General features: G+C 33.7%; 2 protein-coding genes across 2 annotated transcripts; both read right to left on the bottom strand.

Moving 5' to 3' along the window:
- Positions 1 to 2627: 2627 nt before the first annotated feature.
- LOC130648461 (organic cation transporter 1-like) lies at positions 2628 to 5365 on the bottom strand. The gene is made up of 3 exons (XM_057454513.1): positions 4985 to 5365; positions 4225 to 4646; positions 2628 to 4057 (listed from the first exon to the last, which is right to left on the bottom strand). Exons 1-3 carry the CDS (start codon positions 5363 to 5365, stop codon positions 3775 to 3777), a joined length of 1086 nt encoding a protein of 361 aa, XP_057310496.1. The 3' UTR covers positions 2628 to 3774.
- A 369-nt stretch (positions 5366 to 5734) lies between these two features.
- Positions 5735 to 20115, bottom strand: LOC130649459 (coiled-coil domain-containing protein 166-like). The gene is made up of 7 exons (XM_057455732.1): positions 19971 to 20115; positions 17750 to 17803; positions 17475 to 17529; positions 16294 to 16438; positions 16060 to 16139; positions 9863 to 10039; positions 5735 to 8972 (listed from the first exon to the last, which is right to left on the bottom strand). Exons 1-7 carry the CDS (start codon positions 20102 to 20104, stop codon positions 8712 to 8714), a joined length of 906 nt encoding a protein of 301 aa, XP_057311715.1. The 5' UTR covers positions 20105 to 20115; the 3' UTR covers positions 5735 to 8711.
- Between the last annotated feature and the right edge of the window lie 2186 nt (positions 20116 to 22301).

Raw genomic sequence — 22301 nt, 5'->3', positions numbered from 1 at the left:
AAATTCAGATAATATATTGCAAGTGAAAACTTATGCCACAGAATAACCATTGCAGAAAAGTGACTAATTTCTTAAAAGTCAACCCAACGAGCGAACACACTTACGGGAGTGCAGAGCACATTTTTACAAAGATCTACTTTAGTAGGATGTTTTAGAGGGTGAAGACTAGTACTTACTTTTGTCTCCTGAAAGAACTTATTTGTGGTTCATCTTAGGGCTACATTCTTGGCCCCATTTGATTTAAAAAATACATTTGTTGTTTATTTTAAACAATACAATACAGTACAAAAACAATACAACATAAACAATATGAAATGAATTTGGTGAAAAGACGGCTAATATGAAATAATACACTCTTTTTGAGCTTTTTAAGGTTTTCAACACAAAGTAACAGTTTGAGTAGAATTAATATAAATAATGTTTTACAACAGCAAATCTCTTAGAAAGTTCTTCCAAATAGAACGCTTGAGCGTCATGATTTACTATGTTCAATGCTTTACCAACCATTTCTTGTAATGTAGTACACTGAGGCAGTGAATTTGTTTTTCGCAGTACTCATTATATGCCACATACACGCAAATTTAAAAAAAAACATAAGTTATGGTTCACACTTGACGTTTCTTAACTTTGATAAAGTTTTTTCCACACCCCTAACCCTGATATTGATTACCCCTTCCTACCCTATTACAGACTAAGAATGATAATTAACCTATTTTATTTTTTAACGCGTTCATTTGAAGAAAATTACCACCCACCCACCCACCCACCCACAAAATCCCCCCCGTCTCTTTCCTCTCCCACCCCCTCCTACTCTTAGTTTTTCTTAAACATTTTTCAGGTTTACTAAAGGGTAGGGATAATAGAGTAACGACGGCGTCGCATGTTATAACACCAGGGCTTGGATGAAGCACCTCATTATAGAGTTAATATTAAAACAAGATCACGTGTATTTAATCCGTTTTCCGCATAAGTCCATCTCCAGGTGTAACATTACCATATTTTTTATATCATTTACAAAAAAACCTTATGTGTTATTTGACTATCTTTTTTTCACAAGATTTCAATGAGTTCAGAAATTGTTCCATCGTATCCGTGATCGGTCTTCCTTTTGTTTCCCCAAGGTATAAACACAACGTTCCGGCAATAATATTAAGAATTGTCATCAACAGAAATGGAAACGCTTCATTAACATACTTCAAGGTGGTGATGACCATTGGTGCAAGGGAACCACCAACTCTGCTGATTGCTAATAAGAATCCAATAGCTTGAGCTCTACAAAGAAAACGAATTGTAAAATACTGCAGTAAGAATGTAAGAGCTTACTTTCCGCGAAAAAAACAAGTTGGTTTCACATGAAAAATATTGAAACGTTGTCCATGAACCTATTATATTTTTGATCACTTCTCAGATTCTTGAATTTAAAGTTTTGCTAAGTAATACATGACATCATGTGTTTGATGTAAATAAGGTGCTGTCTTAAGGTTTATCAAGTTATGTTGTGATGTAAATATATTTTTACCTATCCAGCTTGTTATTTTGAACAAAAGTGCATGTATATTAATACCTACTGATCCTGATTATCATTCACACCAGCAATTGTTTTTCAGCATCTAACTTATAATGTCATAATTTCGCATAATTAGCTAAACTTCCAAGACCAAGGGTTTGGGGGTAACCTTTAACACATGCACCATTAACAAAGCTTGACGGTCCTGTTTTTTTTGTAGTGACAAAATTTGTATGTGCAAAATTATTTTTGAGAGTAGTAGTTGCTGGTTGCTATTCAGGATGGATGGGTTGTAAAGAAAAAAGGGTTAAATTAGTTCATGATTGGCGTGGAAAGGTGAATTGCAAAGAGTTTTTGTAGAAATTTATATATACTGTGTCATTGATAAAAGTTAAATAATCATAAAAGATAATGTAGAGGGGGTCGTCAAAAGACGCCATTTGTAACTGTAACAAACCGTGATAACATTCACCTTATAGCTGTTGGATGTAATTCTGCAGACCAGATATACAATGAGTTGAAGTAACAAGTTGCAGCATACTTCGCAATAATTCCAGCAGCTAAGCGAAAATACCTAGTTCCTAAATGAAAAATTAATTTTATTATTTTATTTTATTTTTCATTATTGGATTTAATAAAAGTTACTTTACCAGTTTGAAGGTCAATGGTTACACAACGACGTTTCTGTCATGTTCTATTCAAAGAGATTATCTCTCTTTAATACTTAGGATCAAAATAATGGCGGAGTTGTATTGATGAATGATTTGGTGAATGTATGATCATCCAAGACATGGATGATATATATTATATATTATATATTATATATTATATATTATATATTATATATTATATATTATATATTATATATTATATATTATATATTATATATTATATATTATATATTATATATTATATATTATATATTATATATTATATATTATATATTATATATTATATATTATATATTATATATTATATATTATATATTATATATTATATATTATATATTATATATTATATATTATATATTATATATTATATATTATATATTATATATTATATATATTGTGCTCAAAAATGAGCACAATATAATCAATTTGTCTGCGCTTTATTTTACCTGAGTGGTTATTAGATTCCAATGGAATGAATGCTACCATAGCACACGCCACAGAAGCGATATAAAAATGTGAAATAACTGCTTTTTTGCGTCCAATTCTGAAAGTTAAAAAACAATTATATAAATGCATCGCTACAATTATAGAGGGAAGAGCTACAATGCCCTTTATGGTTCCTATTGGTACTGTTACGAATGATAGTACGTTTAAAGGCAGAGCCTTTAAGCCTTTTTAGCTACGAAATCAGTGCAAGCATTACAGTCAAAATAGGCAACTGCAAAAACTTTATTCTTGTTCTCATGATGTGCAAAAAATCAATTTATGTTGATAGACGTTATCTTGCTGTGGGTTTTAATACGCTGCTTCTCCCCTATCAGAAGCAAACAATCTACCGCTTGGTCACCAGCAGATATTGACGACCTTATATTTGATTTGCAACTGATTAATACTAACTTGTAAATAGGCGTTGTTGTTTTCCTCCCATGGCACAAACATTTTAAAGGCTCACTGACAATTTGATGGGCACTGCAGGTATTTCTTCTTTTTTAAACACAAATAAATATATATGTTTATCTATCACCTTAAATCTGACTCACTTGTTACAAAATATAATAACCGCAATATTGCCAGGTACTTCTATGATACTCGTCATTATGAAATCCATGTAAAAGTTTCCACTTAAATCTTGAGCAGCAAATGTAGCAGCGAAATAGGTAAGCCCAGTCACAAACCTATATGAGAATGTAAAAGGTGTGTACAGAAATTATGCACTTTTGGACATATATATGTTAGGAGTAAGCACAATCAAGAAAGGTTCCCGTCGATTTAATTTGCTGTGTATATCAGGACAGGATGTTCACTAGTCGGATGTTTTTTTACTGGATTTTAACAAACAAAAGAAAGAATTTGTGAAAAATTGTAGCTCGTCTTTCTCCATATCTAATGATAAAGCTAAAAACAGCACCACTCCTGTTGGTATGAATACTAAAGGATGAAAAAAGAAAAAAAAAAGAAAAGCCTAAAGCAAGCAAAATAATGGTTGAATAAATCGAACAGTAAAAATGTTAAGTTAGATTTAAAGCAAATATCATAACAAGTGCACGACGTTCTTGATTAAACACATCAAAGATGACAAATGGTGATGAAATAGTATTACATCAATAACAGAAGGTACAGACAGACACACACAGACAGCCTTATCGTATTATTATATAGGACTACTAACCATGCTAAAGCTTGTATTACAGTCTGCACAAAAATTTGCAATGGATAAAATAGATGCAAAAATGTTGCAGTTTTGTGTGTTTGAGATTCCTTGCGAAGTCTTGCATAAGGTTCCGGCTTGCCATTTATCTTTGCCATTGATTTTAATAATTTTTCAGCTTCTCCAAGTTTACCGTTGACCCTCATCCATCGTATTGATTCCGGGAAGTATCTAAAGAAATTATGATAACACTGGTGTTCCTTTCTTTTACAGCAATGAAAATCTAATGCATTGCAGCCGATTAAGTTGAGGTAAGGAAAGTCCACTTTACACGTTCAGGAAATAATTTCATGGGAATATTAAAAATACTTTTTTGTTTCTCTATTTAGTATACACACCTCCAAGTGAGAATCAGTAGTAAAAAGGGAACAGTCATAGTGACCTCCACCATCTTCCAGTTCTGTGACAAATACGAAGACGTAGTTAATAAAACCATTGAAGCAGAAAAATAAATCCAAATCATTGTGGAGGAGAGCGCGCGATATTTTGGTCCAGAGATTTCAGCAGCTAATACAAAAACCGCTCCTCCACTGAGGGCTATACCAATCACAAGGCGAGTAATTATAAACAATATCAAGTTATTAGCAACAACTGAAAGAAGAGCACAAAATATAACAGTAAACGTGCATGGAAATGAAACTGTTTTACGCCCAAATTTATCCATAAGATATGCCATCAGTAAACCGCCACCGCCCATACCAATGAAGACCATCGAATGAGCAGCTGTGGCGTAAGACTCTCGATGACATACCAGTTCAAACTAAAGGAGAAAGAAGTTGTGACTTATTAAACATTTTGATTTGGCCATTCCAAACTTTGAAAGAAGGTCTTTAATTTGAATAATCTCTGTTGACAGGTGATGCATTGGTGGAAACACTCTTTACACTCACTGACATAACAACTTTCGTTATAGTGCCATAGCAGCGTTTACAGTGGTGCTATCTGATCTTACAAGTCTCCATAGCCTGAGTAAGAACAATAACATTCCTTTCTCTCCTCCGTTCTATAATACTTCCGGCGTTTTCTTTGGCATTTATTATACCTAGTAATGGAATGTTCAAATAACAATGATTTAGCTGGAATAACAATAATGTCTACCTGAGTAACAATAGAATATTCTCTAGGTTTTGTAAATTCCCATTCACTTCGTGGTATTTCACATCTGGTATTAAACTTTACATGATCTTGCGAAAAGATAGGTGATGTGTAGTTACACAAGGTACTGTTTTGTTTGCATTGCCAAGGTGGATCGTGAACAACAAAGTAACTTATGAAGATTTGTGATGTTAGCAGCAACACAAACAGCAAGAAAATAAACTGTGTTCTTATTTGATACAACCCACAATCCCCAACCTCTTCTATATACTCATCTGGTTCGAGAAATGGTTTGATTATGTCGGACGGTGATAATAAACCCTTTTTGTCGTCGCCGCTTTGAGGGTTATCTAAATCAACAAACATGTCTCCGTTTGTTGCCATTTTTCTTGCCACAGACGTCTTGTGATCCAGATAACATTAATTCAATAATATGTTTACAAAAGAGGTGTTTTGGATTAAAAAATGACTTTTCATGTTGCTTGAAGCAGCTAAAATTTTATAATTTGTTCTTTTGCTCAGATTGTGTATGATAATAGTATTCTGAACAGGTGCGTAACATTTTTGCTCATTTTTTTCTTTTTTGGGCATGATATATCGCCCAAAGTAACTATATCCTGCAGGACCATGATTTCTTAACGCACACCAAAAAAATTATAATGCACAACAATGCACAAATGTAATTCTGAAAAGTTATCGTATCCGGTAGAAATATTTTGTCTAAAATGCACTAATAAACCTTTTTACTTTAGAACCGAGATTTTTAACAATTCAAAAGGGGAATTGACTATGTCCGCTATAACCTTTATTTCAAAATTCAAACAAAACGTAACCTTTGACCTTACTTTTTGTAACCTAATTGAAAGGGCGGGTTAATAAGGAGGGAGATCTGGATAAATAGGAAAGATACTAAAAAGAGGGGTTGGTGGATTTTTGGTTTTAACCCCTCTTACAATTAATTTAGCAGGAGCACTATGACACAATGTTTTTATCAACGCGCAAATGAAAAGTAACCGTGATTTGTGGAGCCATGTTTCCTAATGCACAAAAGAAAAAACCCGGCTTTGCTAACATGTCCGACAGAACCGTATTTTTTAAATGCAGAAAAGAAAAAAAAACTTGGCTAGCAGAACAGTGTTTTTAACAACTTAAAAAGCAATATTAAATATGTCCCGTACAACCTATAATTCATAATGCACAAACGAGAGTACTTTTTGTCTTTGGAAAAGTTTTTAACAATGCACAAAAATGTTAAAATTCCGTAAAACCAAGTTGTTTAACAATGTACAAAGGAAAAGCAACCATGTCTCGTAAAACCATATTCATAAATTTCTTTACACGTTGTTAAATTGTTTACGACTGTGTAAAGCTTTGTAGCTCGTTAGTTTAAAGTGGTTGCAGGGGGTGACATTTTCCCCTAACATATGCCTAAGTAATACAGGGGTGTATGAAGTCTCGAAATGGTACTAAGAGAGATAGAAAAAGGTGAATAGCAAATCTGACGAAAAAATGTTTAAAAAAACTGAAATTATTAAACAAGAATAACTTTTTACAAATAATTAACATCAACCAACAAAATATATTAACTATAAAAATTATAAATTTATAGACCCTATATTTCAATTTCTTGGGTCTATTTACTTAAAAGCAAGAACAAACTCACTGAAAAAAAACCCACGATGGAATCACACTGTAACAAGAAGCCCTGGGGGCTCTAAGAATTTCCGCGCGCTACGAAAATATTTGATGAAAACCTGCTAATTCGTTGTGTTATTGTGCCAAACATTCGAAGGGGTTTGGTGCATGAACCTCCGAAGATAAAGCACACCAGTGACATTATATCTTACAACAAACGCAAACAAAACGAAGCGTGTCATAATAAACTCACATTTTAAAAGAGATTGCTAACAAAAAATACAGCCTATCATTCATGGTTGAGAGTCTTGCGATTGAAATGTTTATGGTCTTAAACGGCATTAGTTGACAAAAAATTAAAATTTTGACTAACTTTCAAAATTTTGAATTACTTTTTTTATTAACTGTGTCAATTTTTGTCGAAAATAAAACATTTTAATTTTTATATAAATTTTGACCTGAAATGACATTTAGGTTACAAAAAATCAAACTTTTGTACCATCATCATTTTCAGCATACTTTATTTGTTAACTGTGCCAATTTTTGTTGAAAATGAAGTAGTCTTAATTTTTGGACCAATTTTGGCCTAAGATGACATTTAAGGTGGCAAAAAACAATATTTTGATGTCACCATCATGTTCACCATACTTTTTTTGTTAATTGTGCCAAAATTTGTCAAAAATAAAGTAGTTTTAATTTTTGGACCAATTTTGGCCTAAAATGACATTAAGGTGGCAAAAAATCAAAATTTTGATGTCACCATCATGTTCAGCATACTTTATTTGTTTACTGTGCCAAATTTTGTTTAAAAAAAAATAAGTTGTAATTTTTGGACCAATTTTGGCCTGAAATGACATTTAGGTAAGAAGAAATCAAAATTTTGATGTCACCATCATGTTCAGCATACTTTATTTGTTAACTGTTCCAAATTTTGTTGAAAATAAAGTAGTTCTAATTTTTGGACCAATTTTGGCCTAAAATGACATTTAGGTGACAAAAATCAAAATTATTATGTCACCATTATGTTCAGCATACTTTTTTTGTTAACTGTGCCAAATTTTATCGAAAACAAATACCAATTTTGGCCTGAAGCGTCAATGCTAAACTTCCCAGTAGTTAAGGAGCTTGGGTACGAAGTTTGCATCTGTGTCCGTCAACGTGAAATCCCAGGGTCGATTTTTTCTCAAAAAATGCTCCAAAAGAAAAAAAACGACGGTTTTAAAGAATTTCCTACGCCTTCGGGCGCGGAAATTCAATTATGTTAGTTCCTGCTAATTGTTTTTTTTGTTATATTTTTTGTTTCTATCCGAAGAAGACTTTAAGCTAAGAATTATATAAACTTTGCTGGTGGAATATTTGTTGGGTTAAAAGATTAATCCTTACATTATGGCATGTAGAAATGCATATTAGTTTAAACCATGAGGTACAAAATAAAACAAAATTCTCATTAGACACACTAACCCACTACCCGTTTTTAACAATGGGCCACAATTAGCTTGTCTTATAATTTCCTTGGCGTTAACTTTTGCAAACCTGGGTGGCGTTGTGTCACTTTGACTAAACAGATTAAATGTAACTTTCAAAAGCCCGGTTGTAAATAGGGTTAGACAAAAAAATACGAAAGCAAATCCAACTAATCTTAAGAAGATTTACTATACGTTTTATCTATGTTTTCAAAGAAATAGAATTTTTTCTTCCGTTGACATTACCTGACTTTTAGAATGTTTCAATCGTTTAAAGCCGAGCGGAGGCCTACAGCGTGTTGCAAAATTAACGCCATTTCCAATCCTTAGGTTCGTTAATTTTCGCGCAAAAAATTCTGGAAAGATCAATTCGCGACTAAACGTCGCGAAATTACCAGAGAAACAGTTTTTGCTAAAATTAATCGTCGCAAACTTTTTAAACAATTCACTTCTTTCTTTTCTACAAAAAAGTACTAGCAGATTCGCTAAAATAATTCTGCAGAGAAAACCTTAAAATGGCTCATTCGCGAAAATGCATTTTTTTAACCTCGCAAAATTTAATTAACTTAAAGTTATTGTCTCCTACACAAAACCATCTTTTAGGGTAGTACATAATGGTATTCTTCAAAGGGTTAAGTGAGTTGTGCCACATTTTCTTTGTTACCTTTAAAACCATGCGCTTCATACAAATTCTTTGTTCTCTCCTTACGCTGCAATTGCAGATTGTTCGCGTATGATTGCTCTCTCAGTAACACCTTGCGTTGTTCTTCTAGCTCCATTTTATGTTTGTGTAGAGCGCGTGTTCTTTTTATCAAACCTATGAGTTCTTGTCGTAAAGCTCGATTGTGGTGTTTTATTTTGATAGTATGCTCGTGTAGACATTGATACGCCTCCTGAAACAAATCGAACAGACGTAATATTTTTTTCTAATTTACCGCGAAGGTAAAATTATTATTTTCCCCAGCACGTGTAAAAAATTGGAAGAAAATATAATATAAAAATTATAGAAATTGAATGCGCGTTAATAATTAGGGGAAATAAAAACATACGCGGAAGATTAGAATAAAATTTAATGTTTTCTATCTTTTAAGCAGTTCAATTTTCTTTAAAAATTACTTACATGTAACAAAAAAAAACGTTGTAAAGAAGTATTGTTATGCTTAATCTTCTTCACCCGTTCCTTTACCACTATTTTATTGTTGTTTCATTGCCTTATCGGTAAAAAAATTAGTCTTGGTGACAAAATTTTTTACCGACGAAACCTTTTTTTCACCGAGAGCAGCATTTTGTATCTTGTAACTAGAAAAATACTCTTAAATTGTCTATTCCACCATAGGTTAAACCGAGGTGAAAAATACAGAAAAATATAAACGCGTAATGCTAAATGCATACTGAAAAAAAGTTATGCGTCGCCGCGCGTTTTCACCATATATAGTAGCCGCTAAAGCGTGGTCTGCCCTAGGCGTTTAACAGCGTATAAGTGTGCATATCTTATTGAATAAGATGTTTTTGAAATCTATTAGCAACGAAAGAAATTTGGTGTTTTTAACACATTATACCAAGAGATGAAACTATTAACGGTAGAATACTATTAACGGTATTTGAGAAGGAGCCCTGAATGGTTCAATCATCTCTTAAGTTTGTTAAAAACCATTGGGGAGACATTATACAGCAAAATGTAGTGTTGTACCAAAATTCTTCTCAGAATTTCCAAAAATGTTTGTGTTAAATACTCCAGCTAGTCTAAAATATGTTTCAAAAGGTTTCTTATAAAACACCTCACCTTCTTTGCTTCTCTACTAATTTCTTTCAACTTCTCTTTAGATTGATTGTGAAATTCATTTTTTTCTTCAAGAAATTTCGCTTTCAGTTTCTGCACAGCGTCATTATTCTTAATACGCATTTCGCTAACTCGTTTTTCAAGTCGTGATATCTCTGACTGCTGCTCTTCCTGCAAAACCTATTAAAAAATAACTCTACTGAAAGCTGTGTAAATATATTTTTCTCTCCGACATATACGAAACCATCTGCTGTAAAATTAAAACGGATCGTAGTGTCACATAAGATGTTTTACAAAGTTTTTCTTTATACCCCCTCCCCCCTCACACACACACCCCTTCCCCACCCACCCCTACCAAAGGAAAGCCTTCCTCTAATAAATGCGAAGAAAATAGTATAAACTAGTACATACGACAATCCAAATCTTATATTATATATTTGAATAGTTAATTTATAATGTGCGTAGCTGCGACAATTTACGCGTTGTACCGTGTCTTTGTATGTCCCTTGTGTATCGTGCTATTTGTTACATATAGACATCTTAAAATACGTAAAGTCGGTTCCTTAAAAACGATAAGTCGTGCAAGTGAAGGCTAACAACTAGATTTTTGAACGAAGGTTCAACTGAAATATTCGCTAACTTGAAGTGACTTCACTTAAAGTGACTCAATCACTTGCAGCTAGTAGGTTATTTGTTAACGTATTTGTGTTGGTACTTGTTTGTATTTATTCAGAGAACTATTTGTTAATGTTTATTTGTATATTTACTTAGCCAAACACACGCACACACACAATCCAATATATGTGAGTATCTCCAGTGTTTGGTCTGTTGGCAGTAACACAAATTGTAAATTGCAGAATAAAAAAAACAACAGCTATATGGAAAATAAACAAATTGATTTTGTGGGTACGTGTGAACAAAACAGTGTACTGAACCGCCACCATAGAACAGTCGTTAACCTTTCTTTCTTTTGCAAACATGAAGGTTATATATTATATAACCACATCCTTACTGTTAATCCTAGTAAATTTGTTCGACAAAAATCTTGTACTGTTAAAAGTAGGCAGTGTTTTGTTTTTTTTGTGTAATTTTCTTTGTGCACAAAATATTTTTCGATAAAGCTTGAAAATTGATAGAAAAAACTAGTAACAAAAAGGTTACAAGACAAAAAATTCTAAAATGCAGTGGAATATTCTTTTGGCGAGATTTTCAGACTTAGAGCGGACAAAATTTCGGAGGTTTAGATGTGGAAAATTTTTGAAAGCATAAAGCAATTTTTTATCAGAAAGTAAGCAATATTTACTTGAAATTTAATTAGTCATGTCCTTTTTCGCTGGTATAAATGTTCGTAAATTTTGCAAAGAAATATTCGGTGATTAAAAACATGCCCGCACCCAACACAAAAAGGTTTTGAACAGTTCACACAACCGCAACTTTTTCCATGATACTATTCAAGAGCTCAAAAATAAAAAAGCGTAAAATTTAGTAAGAAGAGATTTTAGGTACATTTTCTGATTTCCACTGATTTGTAGATTTTTATTCTTCCAATAATTAAAAAACAAAAGCCTCAGTTCCATCGACATTTACAGCCTCGCTAACTAAAATTTTTCCGGCTGTCTCAAACCAATTTTTGGACCCTAGCGACGAATTACAGTCGTTATATCGAACCTTTAAGAAAAAGTCGTTCATAGAAACCAGTCCATCATCAAAAATTTTGCTTGTATGTTCAAACTCTCTTCAAATTTTTTAATTTTTATATATTTTTCAAATGTTTTTAATCTTTCAAAGGTAGGGTTGTATTCCTTGACATCATTTTTTTCTGAATTATACCGCAACTCATCGAACAAATCCAAATCCAGCTATCTTGAATTTTCTCTTGGTGTAACTTCGTTATCTCGAAGTCATGCTGTCTCGAAAATCGCGTGATCTTGAAATTTTTGTCCGGTCCATTGGAGTTTGAGATTGCGGGAATGTAGCGGGACTGTATATACATTATATAATTTCTATAACAACAGCAGTAAACAGTTCGGTTGACCATTAAAGTGCAATATGTCTTAATGGAATAAATTTTTGAGAAAATTAAATTTCGGGCAGTTCGCGAATTTTGGAGCTTGTCGCAAAATGTTTTAATGTTAAATGTTTTAATTGTGAATTGTTATTCTCGCAAACTCTTGTCAATTCTGTAATTCGCAAAAATTCAATTTTTAAAAAGCAAAATAGAGATATAAGTTATGTTTGCGTAAATTCGACAACTTTTGACCTCGCTCTCACTTGACTTATCTTTTAATAGCAGAGTAATTTTTTATTTCGCTGACCTTGTGTCAGCCGTAGAAGTGAAGAGCCATTAGTTGGTGATTTTCTACTCAGGCCCTGAAAACCTTTACAATGTTAATAACACGGATAACGATTACTCCGGTGGATCTGATTGAGATATAGATTGTGATGTTGATCAAAAAATAAATGCCTTCCAACTATATAATGAATAGTCCTAAACTTGTGCTAGAATAAAAAGATCAATTAAGCAAATTATATAATATTGATTGGCCATTCGCGAAAATGGCCAATCAAATAAAAAAAAGATATCGCAATATTAATTGAAAGATGTCGCGATATTAATTGAAATTATCCATTCGCGAATCATCATCATCATCATCATTCTCGGCTTTACGTCTGTTTTCCATGCTAGCATGGGTTGGACGGGGTATATTAATGACCCTCTTCCAATCTGATCTAGACTGTGTTAGATCTAAACTCAACTTCCTCTGTATCAAGTCTGTCCTTATAACCTCCTGCCAAGTCTTTCTCGGTCTGCCTCTGGGCTTTGCCCCAGGAACTATCAAGTCTCTACACTTTCTTACCCAATTATCCTCCTCCATTCTTTCCAAGTGCCCCAGCCAATTCAATCTTCTTATCTGGATAAAATCTTTAATTCTACGGAGACTTAGCCTGCTTCTTAGCTCATCTGAACTCTTTCTGTCTCTCAGACTGGCGTTACACATCAACCTAACCATTCTCATATCATTCCTTTCTGAACGGTCAAGATCTTCCTGCTTCACTGCCCATGTCTCACTACCGTACAACATAACACTTCTTACACAGGCCTCATACAACCTACCTTTTACCTCAATTGACAGAGCTGTGCTAGTCAACAAGGGAAGTAACTCTCTGAACTTTTTCCAGGCAGAACCTATCCTGCAAGTAACACTTCTTCCAACACCCCCTTCACTGCCCAACATATCACCTAAGTAACAGAAGTTCTCAACTATCTCTAACGAGCCACTGTTGTACATCATTAAAGCTGGAAATACTTCATTCTCTATAATCTCACCTTTGCAACGCTTGCATACAAACTGAATGTCAGCTTTTAACCTTCCACTAATACTACTGCACTTCTTATGTACCCAATGCTTGCAAGTCTGACAAAAAATTGAGTTACTACCAACCCCTTTCCTGCAAACTCCACAAGGCCACTTTCCAACTACAAGGTCACACTTGGCTGCAATGCTACTAATCATGACTTTAGACTTTGCTGTGTTTACCTTTAGCCCTTTCTCTTCTAGTACTTTCTTCCACTTTTCAAACTTTTCAACTAATTCTTCCATCGACTCTGCTATGAGAACCAAATCATCTGCATACAATAACTCCTATGGACAACCTGTTCTGAACTCCATCGACAGCGCTTCTAAGACTAAAATAAACAACAAAGGACTAAGTACAGAACCCTGATGTACACCAACATTTACACTAAATTCATCACTAAGTGAATCGTTAATCCTGACACGACTTCTAGCATTGCTGTACATAGACTGTACCATCGTAACTAGCCACTCATCCACACCTAATTTTCTCATATCCCACCAAATAACTTTACGTGGCACTCTATCCAAAGCTTTCTCTAAATCTACAAAGGCAAAATAGAGATTCTTTCTCTTTTCTAAATACTTCTCCTGAAGCTGTCTGAGTAAAAATATTGCATCTGTAGTGCCACGCCCTGGAACAAAACCAAATTGCATCTTATCTATATCAATTCTTTCTCTAAGTAACTTATCAATCACTCTTTCAATAACTTTCATTACTTGATCAACCAACTTCAAACCTTTATAGTTACCCCTTTCTAATGCATCACCCTTGCCCTTGAAACAATTCACTATTACACTCGACTGCCACTCACTCGGAATAGCACTATCCTTTATAATCTGGTTAGCAAGACTTGTAATAAGCTCAACTCCAATATATCCAGATGCTTTTACCATCTCTGCAACAATACCTGATACTCCTGCAGCCTTGCCAACCTTCAATTTCCTAATAGCCTCCACTACCCATTCTGTCTTGATCTGCATAGCTGGCCCTTCTACAACATCATCATCAGACAAATTATCCTCGTCCCAATCAAACTCAGTGTTAAGCAACCTCTGATAATGATTCTTCCAAGCTACCCTTTTCTCCTCCTCTGTGCTAGCCAAAACACCTTTATCATTACGTATACACTTCTCACCTACAATATCTTGATTAGTCTTCTTCATTTGCTTTGCTATCTTGAATACCTCATTGCGCTGGTCTTCCCTTCTTAACACATCTGCAAATCTGTTTCTCTCTGCTTCTGATTTTGCCTTATACACTGCTGTACGAGCGCGACGCTTAGCTTCTAAGTAAATATTTTTACTACCACCTGACTTCCACTCTTTCCAAAGTTTCCTTTTTACCTTTATACACTGGTCAACCCCATTATTCCACCACCAGGTCTGTCTATGTCTAGCTGGTCCTTTCGGCCACCCACAGGTATCATCAGAAGCTTCTAGAAGACAATTCTTCAAAGTAGTCCAAGTACTTTCAACATTGTCACTATCACATTGACCATTGTGGGCTAACTGCTGAACTTTTGCACTAAATTGTCTTGCTACAATCTCTTCCTTCAGCTTCCAGACTTTTAGACGGGGCCTGTACTTTCCCTTGGCTTCTTTAACACTCTTCAAGATAATATCACAAACCAGCAACCTATGCTGGGAAACACACTCTTCCCCCGATATAACTTTCACGTCCTTCACCACTTTCTTGTCTGACTTTCTAATCAGGAAGTAATCTATCTGTGTCTTACAACCACCTGACTCATATGTTATCAGCCTACTCTGTCCCTTACTGAATGATGTGTTGCAAACCAGCATGTCCGTTGCCATTCCAAACTCAAGCAATCTCTCTCCTTCCTTATTTCTGCTCCCAAATCCATAGCCTCCATGCACACCTCTATACCCTTCAGATGACTTCCCAACATGACCATTAAAGTCGCCGCCCACCATGACAAGTTCAGTGTCTCCAAACTTTGATGTGACTGCTATTAACTCATCATAAAACTTATCTTTATCTTCCTCATTGAGTCCACACTGTGGAGCATAAACTGACAGAAAAGTGACAATCCTATTACCTATCAAAAACTTTATCACTATAATACGACTATTAACACGCATAACATCTATTACTTTTTCTACCCACTTCTCTGCAACGAATATGCCAACTCCTCCATATCCATCACTACTACCGATCTAAAAAAGCTTATACCTTGCCCTCCTACCTTCCACAAATGTCACTGAAGCTCCTCTCCACCTGACTTCCTGAACACAACACATATCAACAGATCTACCTCTCAGAGTACCAACATTTACACTAGCCATCCTCAACCTAGTGTTATCTACCTTGGGATGTGATAGCTGGGTAACGGTCTGACGATGTTCACACCTGACATCTGTCCTACCGTGCGCGACACCTTCACTCCTTAGAGTTCCAGCCCCGTTTACGCAGTTTGTCTGATCAACTATTCTTGCGGCCATTAATAAAGAGTTTTGGCATTGTTTTACAGCTGAATGCCCTTCCTAACGCCAACCGTTCACAGACCAGACTGGGTGTTGACACCATCACTATGTGGCATTTCATGGGACTTCCACAATCGCCTTTTTAAACTAAGGTATGGTGGAGGACGTTCAACTCCTCTCTTGTCTCTTAAAGAGACCCTTCACCAAATTTAAGATTTCAAATTAAAGAGACCCTTCACCGAAATTGAAAAAATTTCAAAATTTTGATCCGCACAATCCAAAAAATTAATTCTAGCGAAAATAAATTTCGTTAGAAAATTTGTTGTCAATCACCGTAAATGAAAACTTACTGCACTCGTCAAAATAAAAATAAACAGAGATGAACGAAAGATAAACCTTGTAGTCTTGTAAATGCTCCAATTCTTGTCGTATACTACTTAGCTCTGCTTCTTTCCGCAAAATAACATCGCCTAGATCTAAAATAATTCTTAGAATAAAACCAAAAAGGTGAAACTAATTTTGACCTCAATTGCAAAAATCAAAAAAAAACCTAAAGCTTCTTAAACGTTTTTGATAATTTCTACCAGCATTTCAGATTTTTAATTTTGTCCTCTACTTTAAACTAAATACCTTTCTTTTCTTTATTATATTTCTCAATCATCTCATCCTTTTTAGCTTGTATTTCTTTAATCTTTTCTGCATTGCGTTCGCTCAAAGTGATCACAGCGGATTGACGCTTTTGTGTCTTCTTTGATATATATGTCAAATACTCATGCTAAAAATAGAATTCTTTTTGCAAACACTACCCAAGCCTATCTTTTGGGTATAAAATTAAGCACTGCAGATAGATGAGCTTCATGGCCACCCATTGATTCACATATACTATGCTCCAGTTCATAAATACAGTCACTGCCATTTAAAGAGCAGTTTTTGAATAAATAAAATTCCTTATATTTATTTGTACTTCGGTTTTAAGTAAACTGTACAACAGGAAGAGAATCAATTAACAAGAATTTAACCATCATGGAATCACAGACAGAAAAAAAACACAAAGAAAAAAACTGCAACAACCTAAACTCGGATACATGTAGCATGTGGCATGATCATAAATAACTAGCAATCATGAATTGCACATGAAAAACAACTTTTGGTTTTCAATTTATAGCATTTTTTCTTGTAAATGTTTATCACATTTCAAATTTTTGGGTGCGACATTAAAAGGGTGGTTTTGTCAAAAAGAGGATACAAGGATTATTGTAAATTACCAATTAAGTGTTTTTGGCACTTATTTGAGTTTCGAACTACTTACACTTATTTAGACTGGCCGCTTATTCGAACACTGGGCTCTTATTAATACCTTCTGAATGAAAGTAACATAATTATAACAAATTAATAATAATAATGGGAAATTATTAATAAACAACACAATACAGAGGTCATTAATGTTAATGTAACGTGTCCTAATTTATTGTGTTTATTGCGGTAACCGCATTTATTAGCAGGGTATTTATTAGCGGGGTATTTATTAGTGGGGGCACTTATTTCGTTGGTCACTGCTAGGTGGGTTTATGTAATGCTGTGTGTATTAGATTTGTATGCGAACAACATTAGTTATTCACATGTTGTAAACAACTGCAACTTATAGATATGTATGGGAACAACATTAATTATTCACATGTTTTAAGCAACTGCAACTTATAGATATGTACGGGAACAACATTAATTATTCACATGTTTTAAGCAACTGCAGCTTATAGATATGTACGGGAACAACATTAATTATTCACGTGTTGTAAACAACTGCAACTTACTGTTTCAATTCTGGTTTGCTGTGCCTCCTGTTGTAAAAATTCGTTCTCTTCACGTCTATATTTCATTGCATTAAAGTAAAATAAAGTACCGATTCCTAACACTGAATATTTACTTACGAAGAAAATGTTCCACAATTTCTCCTGTAAAAGGTTACCAAGACATGGGTTCAATACAAATTTTTAACAACTAAGTTACTAGTTTACAACATATTTGAGGACTTTAAACAACCTCTTTAATGATTTTATAACACTTATAAAAGTTAAATAAAAGATACAATTCCTGAATTTCTGTTCTCATAGTATGAAGTTGATTCGTAATGGCGTCAAGTCTAGAAAAACAAAGAAGTTGGGATTTGTATTACGTTTGCGCTAGAATATTTTTATTTAAAATACACAATAAGATAAATACATTAACATATATTAAGAGTCTTTCAAATTACATATATCCTCTGATGTCATAAAAATTAGTGTTTATGTACCCAGCTTATTAGGGCGGGGTACATATTAAACACTAGTTTATAATTATTAGATTATTATTTTTTTTAACATATCTTCCGGTTTTTACATGGATCGAATAAAATATTGCCAAAAAATGCCCGAAAATCCGTTTTTTCCCAATTTTCGAGTAAAATCTGATAAAATCGGGAAATCGGATTAGTCATGTGTCAAAATTATTCAAAATGATTCTTCTTGATGAAAAAAAGTTGTGTTGCAAGTTTCAAGTTCTAAGGATAATCCTAACAGGAGTTATTATATTTTCCCCATTATAAGGATTTCATAGAGATTTTAGGGGAAGTTTCGAGTAATGGCCAATATCAACGCCTCTGAAAAGTATGGGACCTAAAAATTTAGCATGCAGGTGTCTAATAGATAAATGTTAAAACTCAGTAAGTATCATAGCCAAATAAGAAAGCAATTAGGAGTTATTAAAAAAAACCGTCAGGGGGGGGGGGGCGGAATCCGCCCCCCCCCCCTCCCGGACCGAATAGGGTTAAGATATATTAAGAGTCTTTCAAATTACATATATCCTCTGATGTCATAAAAAACTAGTGTTTATGTACCCAGTTCATTAGGGCAGGGTACATATTAAACACTGGTTTATAATTATTAGATGAATAATTATAAACACCTTTAGAAGTTTATAGTCATTCATATCCTTATTTTAAGTGTTTTCTTAGCATAAATTGTGTTATACTGTTCAACCAAAAATTACTATTGTAGAAGTTCTTGATTTCATTTTACTAAGGGCTGTGATCGAAAATCTGCATTGTATCCTTAAAAAAAAGCGTTATAAATCAGACAGTAAAAAATAAAGTGGAAGCAGCACAATACTTTTTCTAACACATTTCAGCATAAAGAAGCTACTAACTGACAGCCTAAATGACAAACCCCTTTCTTGTAAGTTTAATTTTTATTCTATTCAGGGTCCTATCCACTGATACAATGAATTGTAACAAATATAGTTGCACACATTTGTATACACTTGTACAAGATATCCTAAAGATGTAACCACAATATGCAATATATTATGACTTCAAAGCTCACAACATTTTTTTAATCAAGTCAGTTTAACTTGAAGAAACTAGTAGTCTCCTTTGGACAAATAATTAAACATTTCTTTTGTCTTCTGCACATTGAAGCAATATCAAAACAAAAGTATAAGCTATCTATATCCTTCTTTTGTTAACTGTCTGGATTTTTCAAGCGGGCAATACAGGTTTTTAGGCATTCTGATTGGCTTAGCGCTCCTGACGACAGGCCAATATTTTGCGATACTTGCCTGTCGTCAAGAAAAATGGTAGCTTAAAATGTAAACAAGCACAAAAAACACGTTTTAAGAGGCATTGGAAATGATTATATATCTAACTCCTACAATACATTTATCAATAAAAACATTTTTATAGGATAGACACAACAACAATGTCAAGTTTAACAGTGAAAATAACCAGATTCAGCAACTTTCCATATGGATGCTTCTTCAGCATGGCTAGTTAAATAGCTACATTGTCCATAAAAAACGATGCTGACATCCAGTTTTATCAAAAATACTAAATACAGGGTGACGAAATCATAACAAATACGTCTCCTCTCATTTTCAGATTCCTTCCTTTAGCTTTGTGGTTAACGAGTCAATATAAAGCTCGTTGAAGCCCATGTTTTTCTTGGCTACCTAGCTAGATAAAAAAATTACTTCAATATTCATTGTAACTATATTTTAGCTGCGCTTTCAACTTTACACATTATTCTGTACGCAACCTTGGTCAGCACTTAGACCTCGGGTGATATTTTGCGGTACAGCCCGGGGTAATCGGTTATTATTGTATTAATATATAATTGCACAGAATTGTACATCACTACCTAAAATCTATTGTACAGTATTGCATACGATGTATTGTGAAAGGTATTTAAAATAATCTTAGCTCTGAAAGAAGTAAGAAACTACCTCTCTATGCTCAAAATCCTATAACCAAGATAAGCCACATCTAAAGTACTTACCGAGCTTTGAGCTGGAGTTCACGTTCTGTTGGAAGTGTCTTGTCAATTTCACCTGCTGTTTTATTTTCTTCCACAGGTGCTGGAGTTGCAGTTTCTTTCTTTTTTCCTTTTGGCATTTTTAATTCTAATAACATTTGTGGAAAAATTATATATGGTCCATAAGATCACCCTCAAACTTTGAATGCTGACCCTGGCTTTTCTTAAAAATGCTTTGATTAAAGATTCTAATTATGCATTTGCACATTCTGACTGTGCACATTGCTAGAATTGTATAATGTTTACCATGCCAAAACCACAGTCCTCTGGAGGTGTACATGGGTAAAGGACTTTTATTTTTGCTCTTTTTATCTCCGTAAAATTATTCTTTTTCAAGATTGCAAGTGCATCGCACCCACAATATAGAGGCCTGAGATACAACAAATAAAAATCTTACAAAATGGGCCATATGTTTCCTGGTTTTTTGTTGTTGTTGTTGTTTTTGTATTGTTGATATCCCTTACAGTACCACCTGCGTGTAACTTTACATGTACGCGATAGTTATCACCTTCGCATGAGCTTTCGGTAGCCTTAGAACTTTCGTTGTTATTGTTAACCTATTGTTAAATACATGAGCTATTTTTGCATGTTGAAAACAATAGAGTTCATGTCTTGTTCGCGAAATTTAATTAGCTCATGTGAACTGTGTGTGTCCCATTGTTGTATTTAATTGCTACAGTCGTCAAGAGATCCACGAACGAAAATAAAATTTAACAAAGGTTTATTGTTTTTACTCACTTTACTTAAAACTTTAAAAATAAAAGCTTTTTTAAATCACATTTTAAAAGTTTGAAAACGAAAAACGGCGATAGAAAAGGCTTTTTTAGATCGCATTTTAAAAGTTTAAAAACGAAAAACGGCGATAGAAAAGCTTTTTTAGATCGCATTTTAAAAGTTTAAAAACGAAAAAACGGCGATAGAAAAGCTTTTTTAGATCGCATTTTAAAAGTTTAAAAACGAAAAACGCTGATAGAAAAGATTTTTAAGATCCCATTTTAAAAGTTTAAAAACGAAAAACGCTGATAGAAAAGATTTTTAAGATCCCATTTTAAAAGTTTGAAAACGAAAAACAGCGATAGAAAAGCTTTTTTAGATCGCTTTTTAAAATTTTAAAAACGAAAAACGGCGATAGAAAAGCTTTTTTAGATCGCATTTTAAAAGTTTAAAAACGAAAAAACGACGATAGAAAAGCTTTTTTGATCGCATTTTAAAAGTTTAAAAACGAAAAACGCTGATAGAAAAGATTTTTAAGATCCCATTTTAAAAGTTTGAAAACGAAAAACGGCGATAGAAAAGCTTTTTTATATCGCATTTTAAAAGTTTAAAAACGAAAAACGGCGATATAAAAGCTTTTTTGGATCGCATTTTAAAAAATTTAAAAATGGGCCTCCGGGAAATGGGAACAAACGAAATAAAAACATTGTTTTAATGTCCAGATGCTCGACCTTCTCTTTCAATAACTATTGGAATAACCTTATATAAATGATCAATTTATTTATTACATTTTGCTACAGTAACATTTCTCCAAAAATATTTAATGCCATTGACCAATTCTTCTTTCGTCGACGGTTTGACACGCCGACGTAGATACTGTTTTAATTCAGACCACAGCATCTCTATTGGGTTAAGGTCTGGACTTTCAGCGGGTGTTGGCCAGTGATTTGCATGTTAAAAAATATGCTTCGATGATAAAGAATTATTACTAAAAGTTTTAAAAAGTACCAACATTAGTTTTTTTTAAATATTAAGTGTTATGTTCGTTCTTTTTTCTAAAATAATATATTTCAATAGCCTTCGTGATCTTTAACACTTTTAAACAATAACATGCATGTTGTTACATGTGACAACAACAGGATTCATCAAATCTTATTGTTATGACTCGCGCACGACGATAACAATAGAAAGCAATTAAGTTCGTGTGTAAACAAAAGATATGTGAACGTTCTTTATGTAGACATGAGATCGTTACATGAGGTCATAAAACTTGCGTACATGTAAAGTTACACGCAGGCGGTACTGTATATAAAAAAACAATTATATCAACTTTAAGTTGGTGGAAGCATAAATTTGAATCCGTGAAAACTACTATTTTCAACTCTTTCAATTCTTCCGTGCATAAAATGGGAACATGACCACCAGAAACAATGTGCTGTTGAACATATTGTCTGACAAAAAAATAAATAAAAGCTGAATTCACTTTAAAAAAATAAATGATGACAAAGAAATCATTGTGGTCACACATTCTAATAGAAGCAATGGCTAAACGTTTTTCTATTAAAATTTATTGTTGAAAAA

Source organism: Hydractinia symbiolongicarpus, chromosome 7, assembly GCF_029227915.1.
Source record: "Hydractinia symbiolongicarpus strain clone_291-10 chromosome 7, HSymV2.1, whole genome shotgun sequence".
In the NCBI taxonomy this organism is placed as follows: domain Eukaryota; kingdom Metazoa; phylum Cnidaria; class Hydrozoa; order Anthoathecata; family Hydractiniidae; genus Hydractinia; species Hydractinia symbiolongicarpus.
The sequence above is the reverse complement of the archived record's forward strand: the minus strand, read 5'-3'. Positions and strand labels throughout refer to the sequence as shown.

Coding starts and splice junctions, on each gene's coding strand:
- LOC130648461 (XM_057454513.1), bottom strand. CDS start 5,365: ATGGCAACAAACGGAGACATGTTTGTTGATTTAGATAACCCTCAAAGC. Junction 4,647..4,984: donor AATATTCTATTGTTACTCAG/GTAGACATTATT, acceptor TTTCTCCTTTAG/TTTGAACTGGTATGTCATCG. Junction 4,058..4,224: donor CTACTGATTCTCACTTGGAG/GTGTGTATACTA, acceptor TAATTTCTTTAG/ATACTTCCCGGAATCAATAC.
- LOC130649459 (XM_057455732.1), bottom strand. CDS start 20,104: ATGTTATTAGAATTAAAAATGCCAAAAGGAAAAAAGAAAGAAACTGCA. Junction 17,804..19,970: donor GAACTCCAGCTCAAAGCTCG/GTAAGTACTTTA, acceptor TTGTTTTTCTAG/ACTTGACGCCATTACGAATC. Junction 16,140..16,293: donor ATATAATAAAGAAAAGAAAG/GTATTTAGTTTA, acceptor GAATTATTTTAG/ATCTAGGCGATGTTATTTTG.